This window comes from Ovis aries, chromosome 3 (assembly GCF_016772045.2).
Source record: "Ovis aries strain OAR_USU_Benz2616 breed Rambouillet chromosome 3, ARS-UI_Ramb_v3.0, whole genome shotgun sequence".
In the NCBI taxonomy this organism is placed as follows: Eukaryota; Metazoa; Chordata; class Mammalia; order Artiodactyla; family Bovidae; genus Ovis; species Ovis aries.
Genome location: NC_056056.1, coordinates 131,438,992 through 131,456,724, shown reverse-complemented (window position 1 = coordinate 131,456,724; position 17,733 = coordinate 131,438,992). Strand labels below are relative to the sequence as shown.

Here is a 17,733-nt window from a genome sequence, read left to right as displayed (position 1 = left end):
GATCTTCCTGACCCAGGGATTAGATCTGGACCTCCTACACTGCAGGCAAATTCTTTACCATGAGAACCACCAGGGAAGCCCAACCTTACGAGGACCTGGGCTATAAAGGGGATCAATGGGAAGAAAGGAGAAAGACAAAATCAAGAAGTATACATCTGGATAAGCGAGGATAGGAGGGCCCCAGAGAAGAAAAGAGAATGATGAGGAACCTTCCAGAGTAACCGATACACTTCTAGTGAAAAAGAGAAAGGGAAGAGAAGACAGTTGATTTTGAGGCTCCGCATATACTAAAATAGAAGGGAAGTCCCACTCTACTTGCTTAGAAATCCAGAGGAATTAATTCTTGAATTAGGAATTAGCTAGTCTGATGATACTATTGAGTACTAAGCTTCCCCTCTCTTGCTCCCCTGCCTCCTATGAAGTTCTAAAGAAAAGAAGGTGGTTACATAAAGAAGTTCAAGGGTAATCTTAGGTATTATCAGTCATCCACTTTTGTACAAATCCAAATATGAAGACAGTGTGCACATAAGCATCTCTGCCTTCTATCTTCTACAGTGTTCAAATCAATTATTATTAAGTAACCTAGTGATATAGCTAAGGGCCTAGGGTTTAATTCATTGGTTTCAACAGTGAACAGTTATTAATTTTGTGTTATATTAAAAATTATAATTCAGAACAGGGTTTAGAATCTTGAACCCACTGAAACAAATTTAGTAGAAAAATAAGAGTAACTGATGAAAAAGTCTGACTTCATATTCCCAATCTGATCATACAGTAACTCTTTTATTGATCAAATTGGATTATATAATGACTCTTTTAATGATCAAATTGATTTTGTGTCTAAAAGACAAAGTACTATACTTACTGGTGGATCCCTAAAATGAACACCATAAGAATTCTGTGGCTAAGATTTACAGTTCAAGAAAAAAGAATCCCTTACACTGAAATAAACTGTTACTCTGAAGTCAGTGCTTACCATGATCACTAAACAGAAGTTGCTTCCACTTCTGCCTTTCTGCCTCTGATGCTTTAAATCCCAGCACAGATTTCAGTTCTTGGAGCACCCTCTTGGATTCTTCATGTTCACGCTTCTGTCTCTCTCTGTCTTCTTGAGACAAGTAATAAAAATCATCCTTTCTGAAATCAGTGTCCATATCAATATCATCTACATAAGCTTCTAACTCCTGAAAATGAATAAAAGAAAAAGGACGGTACTTCAAGCAGACAGTTTTCTAGTAGCATTCACTGATTTGAACCTATCGAACTCCAAGATTAAAAAAATAAGGACTCCTGGCATAGGTCACTGAAGCACAAGTTGGGCATACAAAGCAAACACAGATAAACTGAAATCTTAATGAAACTTATGATACTAAAAAGAGTTGTGGATAAGAAAGTTTAATAACTTCAGTCATTATTTTTCTTCTCTGACACCATTCGATAGATCTAGTTAAGATTCTATTAGCTATGTCAAAATCAATCAAAATTAGCAGGGCTGTTGGTTTACGGAGGTAGTCAGATATGTTTGATAGACATTTGTGTTTCTTTCTGACTCTTCAGGAAGTCTGAACACTATCGCTAGGATTAGGGAACACCTCATCTGATGGTTCTCCTTATCTCTAAGGTGAAGGGTAGGATCCTTATTACTCAGCTTCTGTTGCAATTATGGTTAAGGAAAATTATCTGGGATCCTCTTATCAGCGTGAATTTAACTCAGATGACCGTTATATCTACTACTGTGGGCAGGAATCCCTCAGAAGAAATGGAGTAGCCATCACGGTCAACAAGAGTCTGAAATGCAGTACTTGGATGCAATCTCAAAAATGACAGAATGATCTCTGTTCGTTTCCAAGGCAAACCATTCAATATCACAGTAATCCAAGTCTATGCCCCAACAGTAACGCTGAAGAAGCTGAAGCTGAATGGTTCTATGAAGACCTCCAAGACCTTTTAGTAACACCCAAAAAAGATGTCCTTTACATTATAGGGGACTGGAATGCAAAAGTAGGAAGTCAAGAAATACCTGGGGTAACAGGCAAATTTGGCCTTGGAATATGGAATGAAGCTGGGCAAAGAATAGTAGAGTTTTGCCAAGAGAACACACTGATCATAGCAAACACCCTCTTCCAACAACACAAGAGAAGACTCTACACACGGACATCACCAGATGGTCCAATACTGAAATCAGACTAATTATCTTCTTTGCAGCCAAAGATGGAGAAGCTCTATACAGTCAAAAGCAAGACCGGGAGCTGACTGTGGCTCAGATCATGAACTCCTTATTGCCAAATTCAGACTTAAATTGAAGAAAGTAGGGAAAACCACTAGACCATTTAGGTATGACCTAAATCAAATCCCTTATGATTACACAGTGGAAGTGAGAAACAGATTTAAGGGACTAGATCTGATAGACGGAGTGCCTGATGAACTATGGATGGAGGTTTGTGCCGTTGTATAGGAGATAGGGAGCAAGACCATCCCCAAGAAAAAGAAGTGCAAAAAAGCAAAATGGCTGTCTGGGGAGGCTTTACAAATAGCTGTGAAAAGAAGAGAAGTGAAAAGCAAAGGAGAAAAGGAAAGATATATCCATTTGAATGCAGAGTTCCAAAGAATAGCAAGGAGAGATAAGAAAGCCTTCTTCAGCGATCGATGCGAAGAGATAGAGGAAAACAACAGAATGGGAAAGATTAGAGATCTCTTCAAGAAAATTAGAGATTCCAAAGGAACATTTCATCCAAAGATGGGCTCAATAAAGGACAGAAATGGTACGGACCTAACAGAAGCAGAAGATATTAAGAAGAGGTGGCAATAATACACAGAAGAACTGTACAAAAAGATCTTCATGACCAAGATAATCACAATGGTGTGATCACTCACCTAGAGCCAGACATCCAGGAATGTGAAGTCAAGTGGGCCTTAGAAAGCATCACTACTAACAAAGCTAGTGGAGGTGATGGAATTCTAGTTGAGCTATTTCAAATCCTGGAAGATGATGCTGTGAAAAATTTTTTTTAAATTTTTTATGCACTCAATATGCCAGCAAATTTGGAAAACTCAGCAGTGGCCACAGGACTGGAAAAAGTCAGTTTTCATTCCAATGCCAAAGAATGCTCAAACTATCATACAATTGCACTCATCTCACACGCTAGTAAGGTAATGCTCAAAATTCTCCAAGCCAGGCTTCAGCAATACATGAACTGTGAACTTCCAGATGTTCAAGCTGGTTTTAGTAAAAGGCAGAGGAACCAGAGATCAAATTGCCAACATCCGCTGGATCCTGGAAAAAGCAAGAGAGTTCCAGAAAACATCTATTTCTGCTTTATTGACTACGCCAAAGCTTTTGACTGTGTGGATCACAACAAACTGTGGAAAATTCTGAAAGAGATGGGAATTCCAAACCACCTGGCCTGCCTCTTGAGAAACCTATAAAGCAACGGTTAGAACTGGACATGGAATAACAAACTGGTTCCAAAAAGGAAAAGGAGTACATCAAGGCTGTATACTGTCACCCTGCTTATTTAACTTATATGCAGAGCACATCATGAAAAACGCTGGGCTGGAAGAAGCATAAGCTGGAATCAAAATTGTCGGGAGAAATATTAATAACCTCAGATATGCAGATGACACCACCCTTACGGCAGAAAGTGAAGAGGAACTAAAAAGACTCTTGATGAAAGTGAAAGAGGAGAGTGAAAAAATTGGCTTAAAGCTCAACATTCAGAAAATGAAGATCATGGCATCTGGTCTCATCACTTCATGGGAAATAGATGGGGAAACAGTGGAAACAGTGTCAGACTTTATTTTTTGGGGCTCCAAAATCACTGCAGATGGTGACTGCGGCCATGAAATTAAAAGATACTTACTGCTTGGAAGGAAAAGTTATGACCAACCTAGATAGCATATTCAAAAGCAGAGACATTCATTACTTTGCCAACAAAGGCCTGTTTAGTCAAGGCTATGGTTTTTCCAGTGGTCATGTATGGATGTGAGAGTTGGACTGTGAAGAAAGCTGAACGCCGAAGAATTGATGCTTTTGAACTGTGATGTTGGAGAAGACTCTTGAGAGTCCAACCAGTCCATTCTAAAGGAGATCAGCCCTGGGTGTTCTTTGGAAGGAATGATGCTAAAGCTGAAACTCCAGTACTTTGGCCACCTCATGCGAAGAGTTGACTCACTGGAAAAGACTTTGATGCTGGGAGGGATTGGGGGCAGGAGGTGAAGGGGACAACCGAGGATGAGATGGCTGGATGGCATCACTGACTCGATGTACATGAGTTTGGGTGAACTCCGGGTGTTGGTGATGGACAGGGAGGCCTGGCGTGCTGTAATTCATGGGGTTGCAAAGAGTCAGACATGACTGAGCGACTGAACTGAAATCAGGTGTAACTGGGTCAGATCTGATTCAGAAGTTTGTGATAAAAGAAACAGGCATTTTAAGGAAACCATTCCGGCAAGGATGGTGGCAGACAGTTTCTAGAGGTAGAGGTTCTGAATATAGTTTTCTTTATTTAGCATGATGCAACAAGTGGCAATGCCTACACCCAGTGACGCAGCAGTGGCGCTGCCACTGTAACAGTTCTTTTGAGTGACTTTGGCTGTGTACCCCACCCTGCTTTAAGCTCATTATCTGGCCCTCTGAAATATTCTGTCAGCTGGCTAACTGTTTTAAATAAATTTCTTTGTTAAACTAAGTAGGGTTCGTCTCCCTTTGCAATTAAGAATAGTGAATAGACAAAATGACAAAGAAAAAGAAGTCGTCTTCTTCAGAAGAAAAGTCTTCAGGATAAGAAATCTGTTGTCAATATCTAACTTAATCATCTAAAAAGTATTTTTTAAAGTGAGGTTTAACATACATCCTGACGATCTGCACTTTTGGGCTTCCCTGGTGGCTCAGATGGTAAAGAATATACCTGTAATGCAGGAGACCCAGGTTCAATCCCTGGGTCGGGAAGACCTCCTGGAGAAGGGAATGGCTACCTATTCCAGTATTCTTGCCTGGAGAATTCCATGGACAGAAGACCCTGGCAGGCTACAGTCCATGGGGTCGCAAAGAGTCAGACATAACCAAGCATCTTTCACATAACTTACATAGATGCATTCAAATGCACAAATCTTAAGTGTAAAGGATTTTTACATATGTACACATACTTGGAAACACCACTCTGATCAAGAGAAAAACATTCCCAGCATCCCAGAAGGTACCTTTACCAATGTACTAATTTTTAATGCGTTTCATCACTTTCAAGTATTTAAGAAATGGACAATTAGATATAAACAGGAAAATCTTCTGGCAGATTCGATGGATTAAAATTCAAGGCACTAATAACTAATGATATGATATAAATTCAATACACTGTGTTGTGATTTTTGAAGATCATTAGAAATATAAATTCAACAACTGTGCATAATTATTCAACAACTGTTCTGTGCTAAGTCGCTTCAGTTGCGTTGGACTCTTTGCGACCCTATGGACTGTAGCCTGCAGGCTCCTCTGTCCATGGGATTTTCCAGGCAAGAATACTGGAGGTGGTTGCCACTTCCTTCTCAGGGGATCTTCCTGACCTGGGGACTGAACCTGTGTCTCTTACATCTCCAGAATTTGAAGGCAGGTTCTTTATCACTAGCGCCACCTGAGAAGCCCTCAAAACAGGGTGCCATGCCCTCCTCCAGGGGATCTTCCCAAATAGGGACTGAACCTTAGATAATTTTAATTCAACAATTACCCATGTCAATTACAGAGAAAGGGAGGTAAGGTTTGTACATTAAGTTCTTTAGAGAGAAAAAAAGCAGTTTTCATCCTTACCTGCTCCTCAGGGATTGGATCTTTATCTGCAATGTGTAGAGGCGGCTGCAGCACAGGTGCCACAGCACAGCGTGGACTCTCGCATGCCATTTCAGGGTTCCCTTAAAAAGGAACACAGGAAGGAGTGAATATCTGCTAAAGTTAACGAAGAGCAACATCTGTAGATTTATAATTTAAATAAACTCTTGGAGAAGAAAACCTGTTTTCTCTCTTCCTTTTTCACCTTACCGTAGTACTTGGCACACAGAAGGTACTCTAAATACTTCAACAATCAACTTTACTCTTGGCATAGAAACAGACTCAAGACAGACTATCATCATTCTTCCTTACAAAAAACAAACTTCAATTCTGCACTTTCCTTATACCATTTTTATTCTCAGGAGAAATGAGGATTGGAAATGAGTTTCATAAGTAAAAGATTGAAAAGATTACCTCAAGTGAGCTTAACTTCGATTAATTATTAAAAAACAGTGTTTGACATCCAATCTTGGGGTTATTTAGCCTCATATTCAGCTCTCTTTTATCATTATCTGTCTACTTTTAAAAAGTAGGGGTTAAGCCTCTAGATTTTTAGCTTTCAGAGTTGGGGGAGACTCTTGGCTAGCATGGGCTGGTATGGTCTGAGCAATCTAGGCTAGCGGAAGAGAACTCTCAGTGGGTACAATCAGCAGAAACGTGACTTAGCCCACAGTGTCAGGTGACTAGCTTCATACAAAAGACTGAGTAAATAAGTAAATATACTGAAACTAGTGACAGTCAAGCTTCTCATTATCACAAAAGGGAAGAACAAACACAGAGGAGGGGGAGGCCAGAATAAACTATGTGGTGCTGAAACTGCATTGGAGGCACTGGTATGAAGGTGTGGTATATAACATATATGGACAGAGAGATCTACAAATAGAGATAGATGTGTGTGTACATGCATATGAGTTGTGTGTGTGGTCAGTTGTGTCCAGCTCTTTTGTGACCCGAGGGATTGTAGCCTGTACATGTATATGTGCTATTCCATAGTTCTGTACACTGAGAAGTGGTAAGAGCAGTTAATATCCCAGTGGCCATGAGCATCCCTAGCACTTAGGTTCTTGGTTTCTAAAGGTCATTTTCTATTAAAAAGAATGAGGCTCTTTGGAGACAAGGCAGATGTTAGGGCTGGAGGCAAGGAAAGTATGAGACAAAGTCAACAAGTGCTCAAAGAATGACAGTGATAGGAACCACCTTGAATGGGCTCCCTCTGGTTGAACTATGGACAACCTGAGCAACAATACAAAATAAAAATAACTAATGATCTATTGAATAAAATAATCCATACTAATATAAATGTGTAAATAAGTAGAAAGGGGGATGCTTAACCTTAAAATAGTGTCAACTAGTAAGTGTAGGTGGAAAACGTAATTAGACAATTACCATCTGAAACCACCACAGCAATATCCAGTTGAAGCAAGAACTATCAATGGATGCTAAAAGTAGTGGCTGAAAACATTTTAAGCTAATGTATTCACTTTGTGATACACAATTTTATGAGTTTAGATAAATTACAGTCATGTAATCACCATTACCACTGATCACGATACAGAAGTCTTATCACCTCAAAACATCTACTTAATGCTGCCTCTTTATGCCCTACTCCTCCCTCCATATCCAACTCCTAGTAATCACTGATATGTTTCTTATTCCTGTTAAGCTTTAACATTTTGAGACTGTCCTATAAATGGAATCACACAGTATGCAGTGATTTGAGCCTAACCTCCGCTGATTAGCACAGTGCATCCTCCATCTTACTAACGGAGCAGTAGTAGTCCATTTCTCTTTTATTTCTGCGTAGTATTCTGCTGTGTGGATGGAGGTAACGGTTTACGTTCTCATCAGGTGAAGGACCTTGGCTTGCTTCCTGACTTTATTGGTATACTGTGGGTATGCAGAAGAATGTCTGATTTTTAAAAATAGGAACAGAAGTACTCAGGGGCAATGGGATTTCACGTCTGTTTCTTAACTCAAGAGGAGTTTAGAATAATACCACCAAAAGAATTTATAGACAACACACACACAAATGTGGTAGAATGTATAAAACTGGGAAATCTGGAATTAAGGGGTACTTAAAATTATTCTTGTGATGTTCCTATAATTTTGAAATAATTAAAATAAAAAGATATAGCTAACTAAAGCACCTCTTTCTTAAAAATTTTAAACCAACAATTTTATTTAGAGTTGTGTATCCAAGGCTACTGGAGAAGGCAACGGCACCCTACTCCAGTACTCTTGCCTGGAAAATCCCATGGACGGAGGAGCCTGGTGGGCTGCAGTCCATGGGGTCGGTAAGAGTCGGATACGACTGAGTGACTTCACTTTCACGTTTCACTTTCATGCATTGGAGAAGGAAATGGCAACCCATTCCAGTGTTCTTGCCTGGAGAATCCCAGGGACGGGGGAGTCTGTGGGGTCGCACAGAGCCAGACATCACTGAGGCGACTTAGCAGCAGCAGCAGCATCCAAGGCTATGATGGGCATTTTAGTGAGAAAAGTTTCTGAATACTTGTATTTTAGTTCGTATCATTACCACCGATGAGCAAATCAAGAAATGGCTCATCACCTGCCCAATGATTTGAGACTGTTTTAACAACCATGTTCAAGTGACTAAGATTCAATATCTTACAGTATGCTAAGGTAGGCATGAATGGGATGCATCTTCTAACACCCAGTGGTCTCCTGAGTGTTTCTATTTATAAAAAATACACCTGAAAGCTCTAGAGTTAAGTCATCTAAAAAAGTTTAATATGCATAAATATTTGCACATATTAAAAATCCTTGGCAAATCTAACTTTTGGAGAAAGAATTATGCACTATTTACATTTGAGGAAATCTACTGATAGTATATCAGTAATTAGCTTGTTTACATTTCCTTTGAAGAATGCTAATACTTTTACTATCTAAGGACTTGTTCAGTTTGCTCGAGACAGTAAACAACGTATTATAGATCTAGCTATAAACAAAACAATGACTTAATAGGATGATAAAGCATTACTCACCTTTGGCAATAATACAATTTTTTATTTTATTTTTTAATTGAAGGATAATTGCTTTACAGAATTTTGTTGTTTTTTGTCAAACATCAATATGATCAGCCATAGGTGTATATATGTCCCCTCCCTCTTATCATAATAAAGGTCCAAGGGATAAACATATTATTGACTTATAGCATAAGTTTAAAGATTAATATGCCAAACATTTACAATTAAATTAGTGAAGTTAATGATGTATTTTATCTTAAAAGTAAATTCAATTTCTGGTCCCTGACTATCAAAACTCATTATTATCCTAACTGGAAAAGAGTTTCTGGAATTTCTAATAATGGATTAATACTATTAAAATCTATTTTTTAATTAAAATTTTAAAAAAGGAAGTATATGATTCAGGGAAACTTCAAATCATATTCATTTTTTATTTACAAAAATAAGAGCCAACACTTTATATTCAGAGTCAATTTGCACATATAAGTTCACCTTTTTTTTTTTTAGACAACTAAGAAATTTTATCAAGTCAGTTTTATCATACAGACAAGAAGTAAACCTGATGAAGTCCTACTGGGGAATAAGCATGTCTGGTAAGTGTATGCAAAAGCACTCTCTCATAGGTACCTTTTTTATCTGTATTTCTTCGTAGCAATTTGTCCACTTGAGAAATGGCCTCTTCCCAGCAATTGTTGCTTGCTTGAACATGGGGCTGAATTAACTTTAATTTCTGTTCTAGGATTTGATAAGCTTCTGACACTAGTTCTTGTGTTTCTTTAGTACAGACAAGCTTTTCAAGTTCATCCTCAAGAATTATTACCCTGAGTAACAAAGAAAAACAAAAACAGATTTCTAAACTATGAAATGAAATGTATAATTCACAAAGTTTATTTTAAAAAAAAGTTTGTACGATGAAAAAAATTTCTGAATGTGGAAGGTGGTGATGATTGCACACAATATATATGTACTTAACGTCACTTACCTGTAGCTTAGAAAAGGTTAAGTGGTAAATTTTACATTATATGCATTTACCAGTTTTAAAAAAAGTTTATAAAGATTATCATATATTTCTTCAACAAATACTTCTTGCATATATACCAGGCATTTTTACAAACTAAAAAGATAAGTTAAACCTATTTCCTACTTATAGGAAACTTAATCCACATCAGAGAAGTGATACATATATAATATTACAAAAAATTAAAACTAACATTTTATTTCCAATTTAAAGATGAGAAATTAGTTCTAGAGAGTTGAAGAAACTTGCCCAGGTCATACAGCTGGTAAATTGTAAAGCTGGGTTATATCCAGGCACAAAACGACAGACAGAAAGATGGGATTAAAAGAATTCAGAAGAGGAGCAAGTTACTGTGCTAAGGCAGAGGCACTTCTGAGGGAGCACTGAAGGATGGATAAAACCTGAGCGTGTACAGAAGATGAAGAAGGCCACTCTAGATGGTAATGGGAAACAGCCTTTATACAGTCTGGCTGGACTGAGGTAAAGGAATGAGAAATAAAGATAGAGAGCAGACAGCAGTCAGTTTACATCTAACCCTTTCTGCAGGATGTTTCATTCAGTCTAAGCTGCTACACTCACTCCAAATCCAGGGAAAATTTTCAGATAAGTAAGAAAGCAAATATAAGGCTCAGAAATGTTCATCTGGCAGCAGGCACTCTACAGACCAGGAAAACACTTACAGAGTCAATGTTCTCCTGTAGGCAAGTGAGAGTGGGAACAGCAAATGGGACAAGCAAGGGGGAGGAATGAAACACAGAATAATTTTTTAGATAACTCTTTTCAAAGCTGTGTCTGGCAGTACTAAAGAGCAAATCAGATATGATGCTCTGTGACTGGACTGCTCTCTAGTGAAAGTATTCTGAAGGGTGAAGTGGCGTACATAAAATCTTTCATTTTTTAACAGGAAACATACCTCCCATGTATTTTCCATAATCCCTGGCCAAGGTACAAAGCCCTTCTTTGTCATTTTCATGTCCATCTAGTGTAGTACCCTTTCTTCCTAAACCATCTTCCTTATGCCAACGCATTTTATTACACCCTGTACATCTCTGATTCCATTGCCAAACATTAATTCTTGATAGACCCTGGTTTGCCTAACACAACCTTTCCATCCACTGTTTCCTCTCATGATGATCCACCTTTTGCCACCCACTCAAATGGACAGGCTTATCTCCCACATTCCCAGTGGGAGATAGCTTTCTTAGAATAGCAGCAACAGATAAATGGAACATCACTGCCTCATAGTGTCTTAATTGTTCTCTATGCCTCAACCTTTACTTGAGTATTATCTACCTATCTCAGACCTTGAATTGATGGTTAAAAACTTATCTTTTTAAAATGTCTTTCTGACCTTAATTTCCTATCTGTGTACATCACATCCTTCTTTACTCTGGTAAATTAGCCTTTTGATTTTACTGAGACTTCAAGTTCTTCTGATGCATTTTCTTATCTTTGAAAATCAACTGCTACCCTCCCCCTTTCACATCTTGCTTGGTATCCAAGGTCAAGTACATCACCTACAATCTTCTCAACTCATTAAATTCCTCCGACCTTCCCTGATTACAAGACAACATGAACCAACGCATTCATTTGATCCAGTCCTATACTATGAGTATCTATTATAGAAAAATTTCACTGAAATGACTGGACACTGCATTTTACTAAGGTGGAGTACTAACAACACCATGCGAAGTAGAAGGTCAACAAATATAAACTATGGATCCTACATTTTACTATCCCGCCGCTAAGTCACTTCAGTCGTGTCCAACTCTGGGTGAACCCATAAATGGCAGCCCACCACGCTTTGCTGTCCCTGGGATTCTCCAGGCAAGAACACTGGACTGGGTTGCCATTCATTTCCTTCTCCAATGCATGAAAGTGAAAAGCGAAAGTGAAGTTGCTCAGTCGCGTCCAACTCCTAGCGAGTGACCCCATGAACTGCAGCCTACCAGGCTCCCCCGTCCATGGGACTTTCCAGGCAAGAGTACTGGAGTGGGGTGCCATTGCCTTCTCCAATTTTACTATCCAATTGGGGCCAAAAAAGTTGTTCTATGCTATAGAAAAACGTCCAAACCTCTTGTCCAAAAATAGCAATATAACACCCTTCAACTACATATAATAATACTTCTCAGCTTTTGTCCTATCTTTCTAGGTTTTCTGTTGAAATTTAAAAAAGTAAAAACTATAAATGAATCCCCCCAATTACAGTACTAACAAATCAGTTTGTTACATTTGTAGGTTGAAACCATCCTTTAGGCTGCGTGTCTCGATTTTGTTGCTTCTTTTCAGCTAGGACACAAGCCAACAATCACGATGGCACGAGAATGAAGCCTGCTAGTCATGGGGATGTCTCCTTACACGGCTTCTGAACTTACTCATTCAGCAGTGCTTTCAGATGCAGCTGCAAGCTGCGTACTGCCGTGTGAACATTACTCAGTTCTCTTGACTTCTGCTGAGTTCTGGATAAACGCTGGGGTACCGACTGGTGCTGAGTTTCAAAGTACCGGTAGAACTCATAGCTGCGCTTAAGCTCTTCCAAACAGGCAGAATGAGCATGAGGTAGACCTTGAGTCACATCAGATAAGATACGATGAGGCAAAAGTGCTGGAGTAAGTAAGGGCCCAGGAGGTGAATTTGTTGTAGAAAGTAACAGGGCTAGCCGCCTAAAGAACTCTGAACTCTGTGCCACCCAGAGCTGAAACAGAACCTAAAAAGAGAAAAAGAACAAGATCAATAAAAAAATATTGGCCAATATTCAAAACAAACTACAAATTTATTAATCTTAACTTCTGGATTAAACTTTTCACTTTATCCTAAGTAATGAATATAGCTGAGTAGCAAAGAATGCATGCCTGCATGCTAAGTTGCTTTAGTCATGCCCAACTCCTTGTGATCCTACGGACCGTAGCTCACCAGGCTTCTCTGTCCAAGGGATTCTCCAGGCAAGAATACTGGAGCTGTTTGCCATGCCCTTCTCCAAGGGATCTTCCAGACCAAGGGATCAAACCCACAACTCCTTCAGCTCCTGCACTGGAAGTGATTCTTTACCACTAGCGAGACCTGGGAAGCCCATGTTACATCAAATTATGTATCATAGCACATACAAACTTCTAATCCTATAGCAGCTTATACCAGTTTAGCAGATGGTGATTGCAGCCATGAAATTAAAAGATGGTTACTCCTTGGAAGGAAAGTTACGACCAACCTAGACAGCATATTGAAAAGCACAGACATTACTTTGTCAACAAAGGTCCGTCTAGTCAAGGCTATTGTTTTTCCAGTGGTTATGTATGGATGTGAGAGTTGGACTGTGAAGAAAGCTGAGCGCCAAAGAATTGATGCTTTTGAACTGTGGTATTGGAGAAGACTCTTGAGAGTCCCTTGGACTGCAAGGAGATCCAACCAGTTCATCCTAAAGGAAATCGGTCCCGAATATTCATTGGAAGGACTGGTGCTAAAGCTGAAACTCCAATACTTTGGCCACCTCACACGAAGAGCTGATTCATTTGAAAAGACCCTGATATTGGGAAAGATTGAGGGCAGGAGGAGAAGGGGATGGCAGAGGATGAGATGGTTGGATGGCATCACCGACTCAATGGAAATGGGTTTGGATAAACTCTGGGAGTTGATGATGGATAGGGAGGCCTGGCATGCTGCGGTTCATGGGGTCGCAAAGAGTCAGACACGACTGAGCGACTGAATGGACTGACTGACTATCCTAAAAGAGAAATGCTGATGGAATGAGACACACCTAATTAGAAATGAATGTTCTTTGATGAATTATTTTTTTTAAACTGTATACAAAGGAGAAATGGAGAGAGCGGAAATGATGGATCTGTGTAAGTCCAAAGAAATAAGTCATTGATGGATCCAGAGTTTGGAGTTCAAAATTATACCAATATTTTGGCCTTGGAAATAGCTAAGAAATAACATAAAAATCAGTTCCAGAGTGATCATACTCAGGAATGTCTGGTATGAGAAACTACAACAACCATTCTTGAAAGACACACCTTGATCCTGGCAGCAATGGATTCCTGTAAATCGTCCTATTCAAGAGGACAATATCAAACATACAAATACAATCTAGTACGAAAAGGAGTTAGCAGATAACACAGAGGATTCAACCACTTTGGATAATTTGGATTCTAGTTTTTTATAAACGTGAAAATGGACATTATTTAAACTGGTATATTAAATGAATTTTAAAATTATGCAAATAATGAATTAAGATAACTTAATGTAAACCTATTTTACTATTAACTTTTTTTAATAAGCAAGGCCAAAATTCCAAATCACTAAAGATACACCAAGAATTCTTAAATACAAATACAAGCTATTGCAGAAGTCTTACTTAACCATTAAATTTTATGACTAAAATAATTTCCCTGGAAATTCCCTGGTGATCCCGTGGCTGTCTTTGTACTTTTACTGCTGTGGCCCAGGCTCAATCCCTGGTTGGGAAACTAAGATCCCACAAGTGTGTCGTATGGCCCCCCCCAAATTTTTCTTTATCCCTTTATTTGTTCATTCAACAAGTGTTTTTTAAGCATCAATGATGTGCCAAGCAGTATTATAGGGGCTAATAATACAGCAGAGAACAAAAGAGAAAAATATCCCTGCCCTGATGGAGCTTATGTTCAAGTAGTTGGGCAATAGATATTAACAAGTAAAAGATAAGTTTCTTGGCTGACAGGGTATGGGGAGAATATAACAGAGAAAGGGAACAGCAAATGTGTGATTGTGTGTGCATATGTGAGAGGAAGAGGAAGGAGAGAATAGCAGAGGGATACAATAAGCAAGGGGGAGAGTGTGTAATTGGATTTTTAAGAGAAACAGGGAGCTACTGAAGGTTTCTAAGCATTAGAGTAATATGATTCAAGTTCAGCTTTAACAAGATCATTCTGGCTGCTGTGTTGAAGATAATAAGATAATAAGGAGGTAAGCAGAAGACAGGAGGTTACTGCAATAATGCAGGTGGGAGTTAACAAGGTACTTTGTACATAACGGTGAGAGGTAAGAGGTAGTTCAGTTCAGTCGCTCAGTTGTATCCGACTCTTTGGAACCCCATGGACTGAAGGCTTCCTTGTCCATCACCAACTTCCGGAGATTACTCAAACTCATATCCAAGAGTTGGTGATGCCATCCAACCATCTCATCTTCTGTCGTCCCCTTCTCCTCCCGCCTTCAATCTTTCCCAGTATCAGGGTCTTTTCAAATGAGTAAGTTCTTCACATCAGGTGGCCAAAGGATTGGAGTTTCAGCTTCAGCATCAGTCCTTCCAATGAGTATTCAGGACTGATTTCCTTTAGGATGGACTGGTTGGATCTCCTTGCAGTCCAAGGGACTCTCAAGAGTCTTCTCCAACACCACAGTTCAAAAGCATCAACTGTTCAGTGCTCAGCTTTCTTTATAGTACAACTCTCACATCCATACATGACTACTGGAAAAACCTGAGCTTTGACTAGATGGATCTTTGTTGACAAAGTCATGTCTCTGTTTTTCTAACACGCTGTCTAGATTGGTCATAACTTTTCTTCCAAGGAGCAAGCGTCCTTGGAATTTCATGGCTGAAGTCACCATCTGCAGTGACTTTGGAGCCCCCCAAAACAAAGTCTGTCACTGTTTCCACTGTTTCCCCATCTATTTGCCATGAAGTGATGGGACCAGATGCCATGATCTTAGTTTTCTGAATGTTGAGTTTTAAGCCAACTTTTTCACTCTCCTCTTACAGGCTCTTTAGTTCTTCATGCTTTCTGTCATAAGGGTGGTGTCATTTGCATATCTGAGGTTATTGATATTTCTCCCGGCAATCTTATGCTTCCTCCAGCCCAATGTTTCTCATGATGTACTCTGCATACAAGTTAAATATACATGGCAATAATATACACCCTTGACGTACTCCTTTCCTGATCTGGAACCAGTCTGTTGTTCCATGTCCAGTTCTAACTGTTGCTTCCTGACCTGCATACAGATTTCTCAAGAGGCAGAACAGGTGGTCTGGTATTTCCATCTCTTTAAGAATTTTCCAGTTTATTGTGATCCACACAGTCAAAGGCTTTGGCATAGTCAATAAAGCAGAAGTAGATGTTTTTCTGGAACTCTCTTGCTTTTTTGATGATCTAATGGATGTTGGCAATTTGATCTCTGGTTCCTCTGCCTTTTCTAAATCCAGCTTGACATTCTGGAAGTTCACGGTTCAACTCCACAGTTAACGTACTATTGAAGTCTGGGCTGGAGAATTTTGAGCATTACTTTATTAGTGTGTGAGATGAGTGCAATTGTGCAATAGTTTGAGCATTCTTTGGCAATGCCTTTCTTTGGGACTGGAATGAAAACTGACCTTTTCCAATCCTGCGGCCACTGCTGAGTTTTCCAATTTTCTGGTATATTGACTGTAGCATTTTCACAGCACCATCTTTTAGGATTTGAAATAGCTCAACTGGAATGCCATCACCTCCCCTAGCTTTGTTTGTAGTGATGCTTTCTAAGGCCCACTTGACTTCACATTCCAGGATGTCTGGCTTTAGGTGAGTGATCACACCATCATGATTATCTGGGTTATGAAGATCTTTTCTGTATAGTTTTTCTGTGTATTCTTGCCACCTCTTCTTAATATCTTCTGTTTCTGTGAGGTCCATACCATTTCTGTCTTTTATTGAGCCCATCTTTGCATGAAATGTTCCCTTGGTATCTCTAATTTTCTTGAAGAGATCTCTAGTCTTTCCCATTCTATTGTTTTCCTCTATTTCCTTGCAGTGATCACTGAGGAAGGCTTTCTTATCTCCTTGCTATTCTTTGGAACTCAGCATTCAAATGGATATATCTTTCCTTTTCTCCTTTGCCTTTCACTTCTCTTCTTTTCACAGCTATTTGTAAGGGCTTCTCCTGTTTGAGGAGGCCTTACAAATAGGCCTTACAAATTTGCCTTTTCTGCATTTCTTTTTCTTGAGCGTGGTCTTGATCCCTGCCTCCTGTACAGTGTCACAAACCTCCGTCCACAGTTCTTCAGGCACTCTATCAGATGCAATCCCTTGAATCTATTTGTCATTTCCACTGTATAATCGTAAGGGATTAGATTTAGGTCATACCTGAATGGAGTGGTTTTCCCTACTTTCTTCAATTTAAGCCTGAATTTGGCAATAAGAAGCTCATGATCTGAGCCACAGTCAGCTCCTGGTCTTGTTTTTGCGGACACTATAGAGGTTCTCCATCTTTGGCTGCAAATATAATCAATCTGATTTCAGTATTGACCATCTGGTGATGTCCATCTGTAGAGTCTTCTCTTGTTTTGTTGGAAGAGGGTGTTTGCTATGACCAGTGCGTTCTCTTGGCAAAACTTTATTAGCCTTTGCCCTACTTTATTCTTACTCCAAGGCCAAATATGCCTGTTACTCCAGGTATTTATTGACTTCCTACTTTTGCATTCCAGTCTCCTATAATGAAAAGGACATCTTTTTTGGGTGTTAGTTCTAGAAGATTTTGTAGGTCTTCACAGAACCATTCAGCTTTATTAAAAGGTAAGCAGAGGACAAACTCTGGATACAAACAGAATGGACAGAATCTCTTGACAGATGGTTTATGAGTAAAAGTGTTAACAAGGATGATTCTAGGGTTTCAAATTCTAGTTGTTTCAGACAACTAAAAAATCAAGTTGGCATAGCTTATTGCCCTCATAGAAACAAAAAAAAAGACTATTATCTAATCATTGCCATGTTATCCAATTAAACCAAAACTCAGAAATACACATTTTTTCTTGTTTGTTCTTTGAATAAGGGAAGCCGCTCTGGATGAGGGGATAACCATAGTTTACGGGCAATTAGGAAATGCTGTTTTAAAGCATTTTCAGGGGGTCCCGTGCAGTCAATTGGTTAGGACTTGGCATTTTCACTGCTGTGGCCCTGGTTCAATCC

At 39.2% G+C, this 17,733-nt stretch overlaps 1 protein-coding gene across 11 annotated transcripts in view; it reads right to left on the bottom strand.

Annotated features, from left to right (window-relative positions):
• VEZT (vezatin, adherens junctions transmembrane protein) overlaps positions 1-17,733 on the bottom strand; it is an 85,660-nt gene that overhangs the window by 11,917 nt on the left and 56,010 nt on the right. For all 11 annotated transcript variants that reach the window (XM_027967211.2, XM_012174119.4, XM_042246622.1 and 8 more), the window contains 4 exons: positions 12,199-12,530; positions 9,433-9,626; positions 5,801-5,901; positions 977-1,184 (listed from right to left, as the gene is read on the bottom strand). In XM_027967211.2, coding sequence (XP_027823012.2) covers positions 977-1,184; positions 5,801-5,901; positions 9,433-9,626; positions 12,199-12,530 — 835 coding nt within the window. The remainder of the gene's footprint in view (positions 1-976; positions 1,185-5,800; positions 5,902-9,432; positions 9,627-12,198; positions 12,531-17,733) is intronic.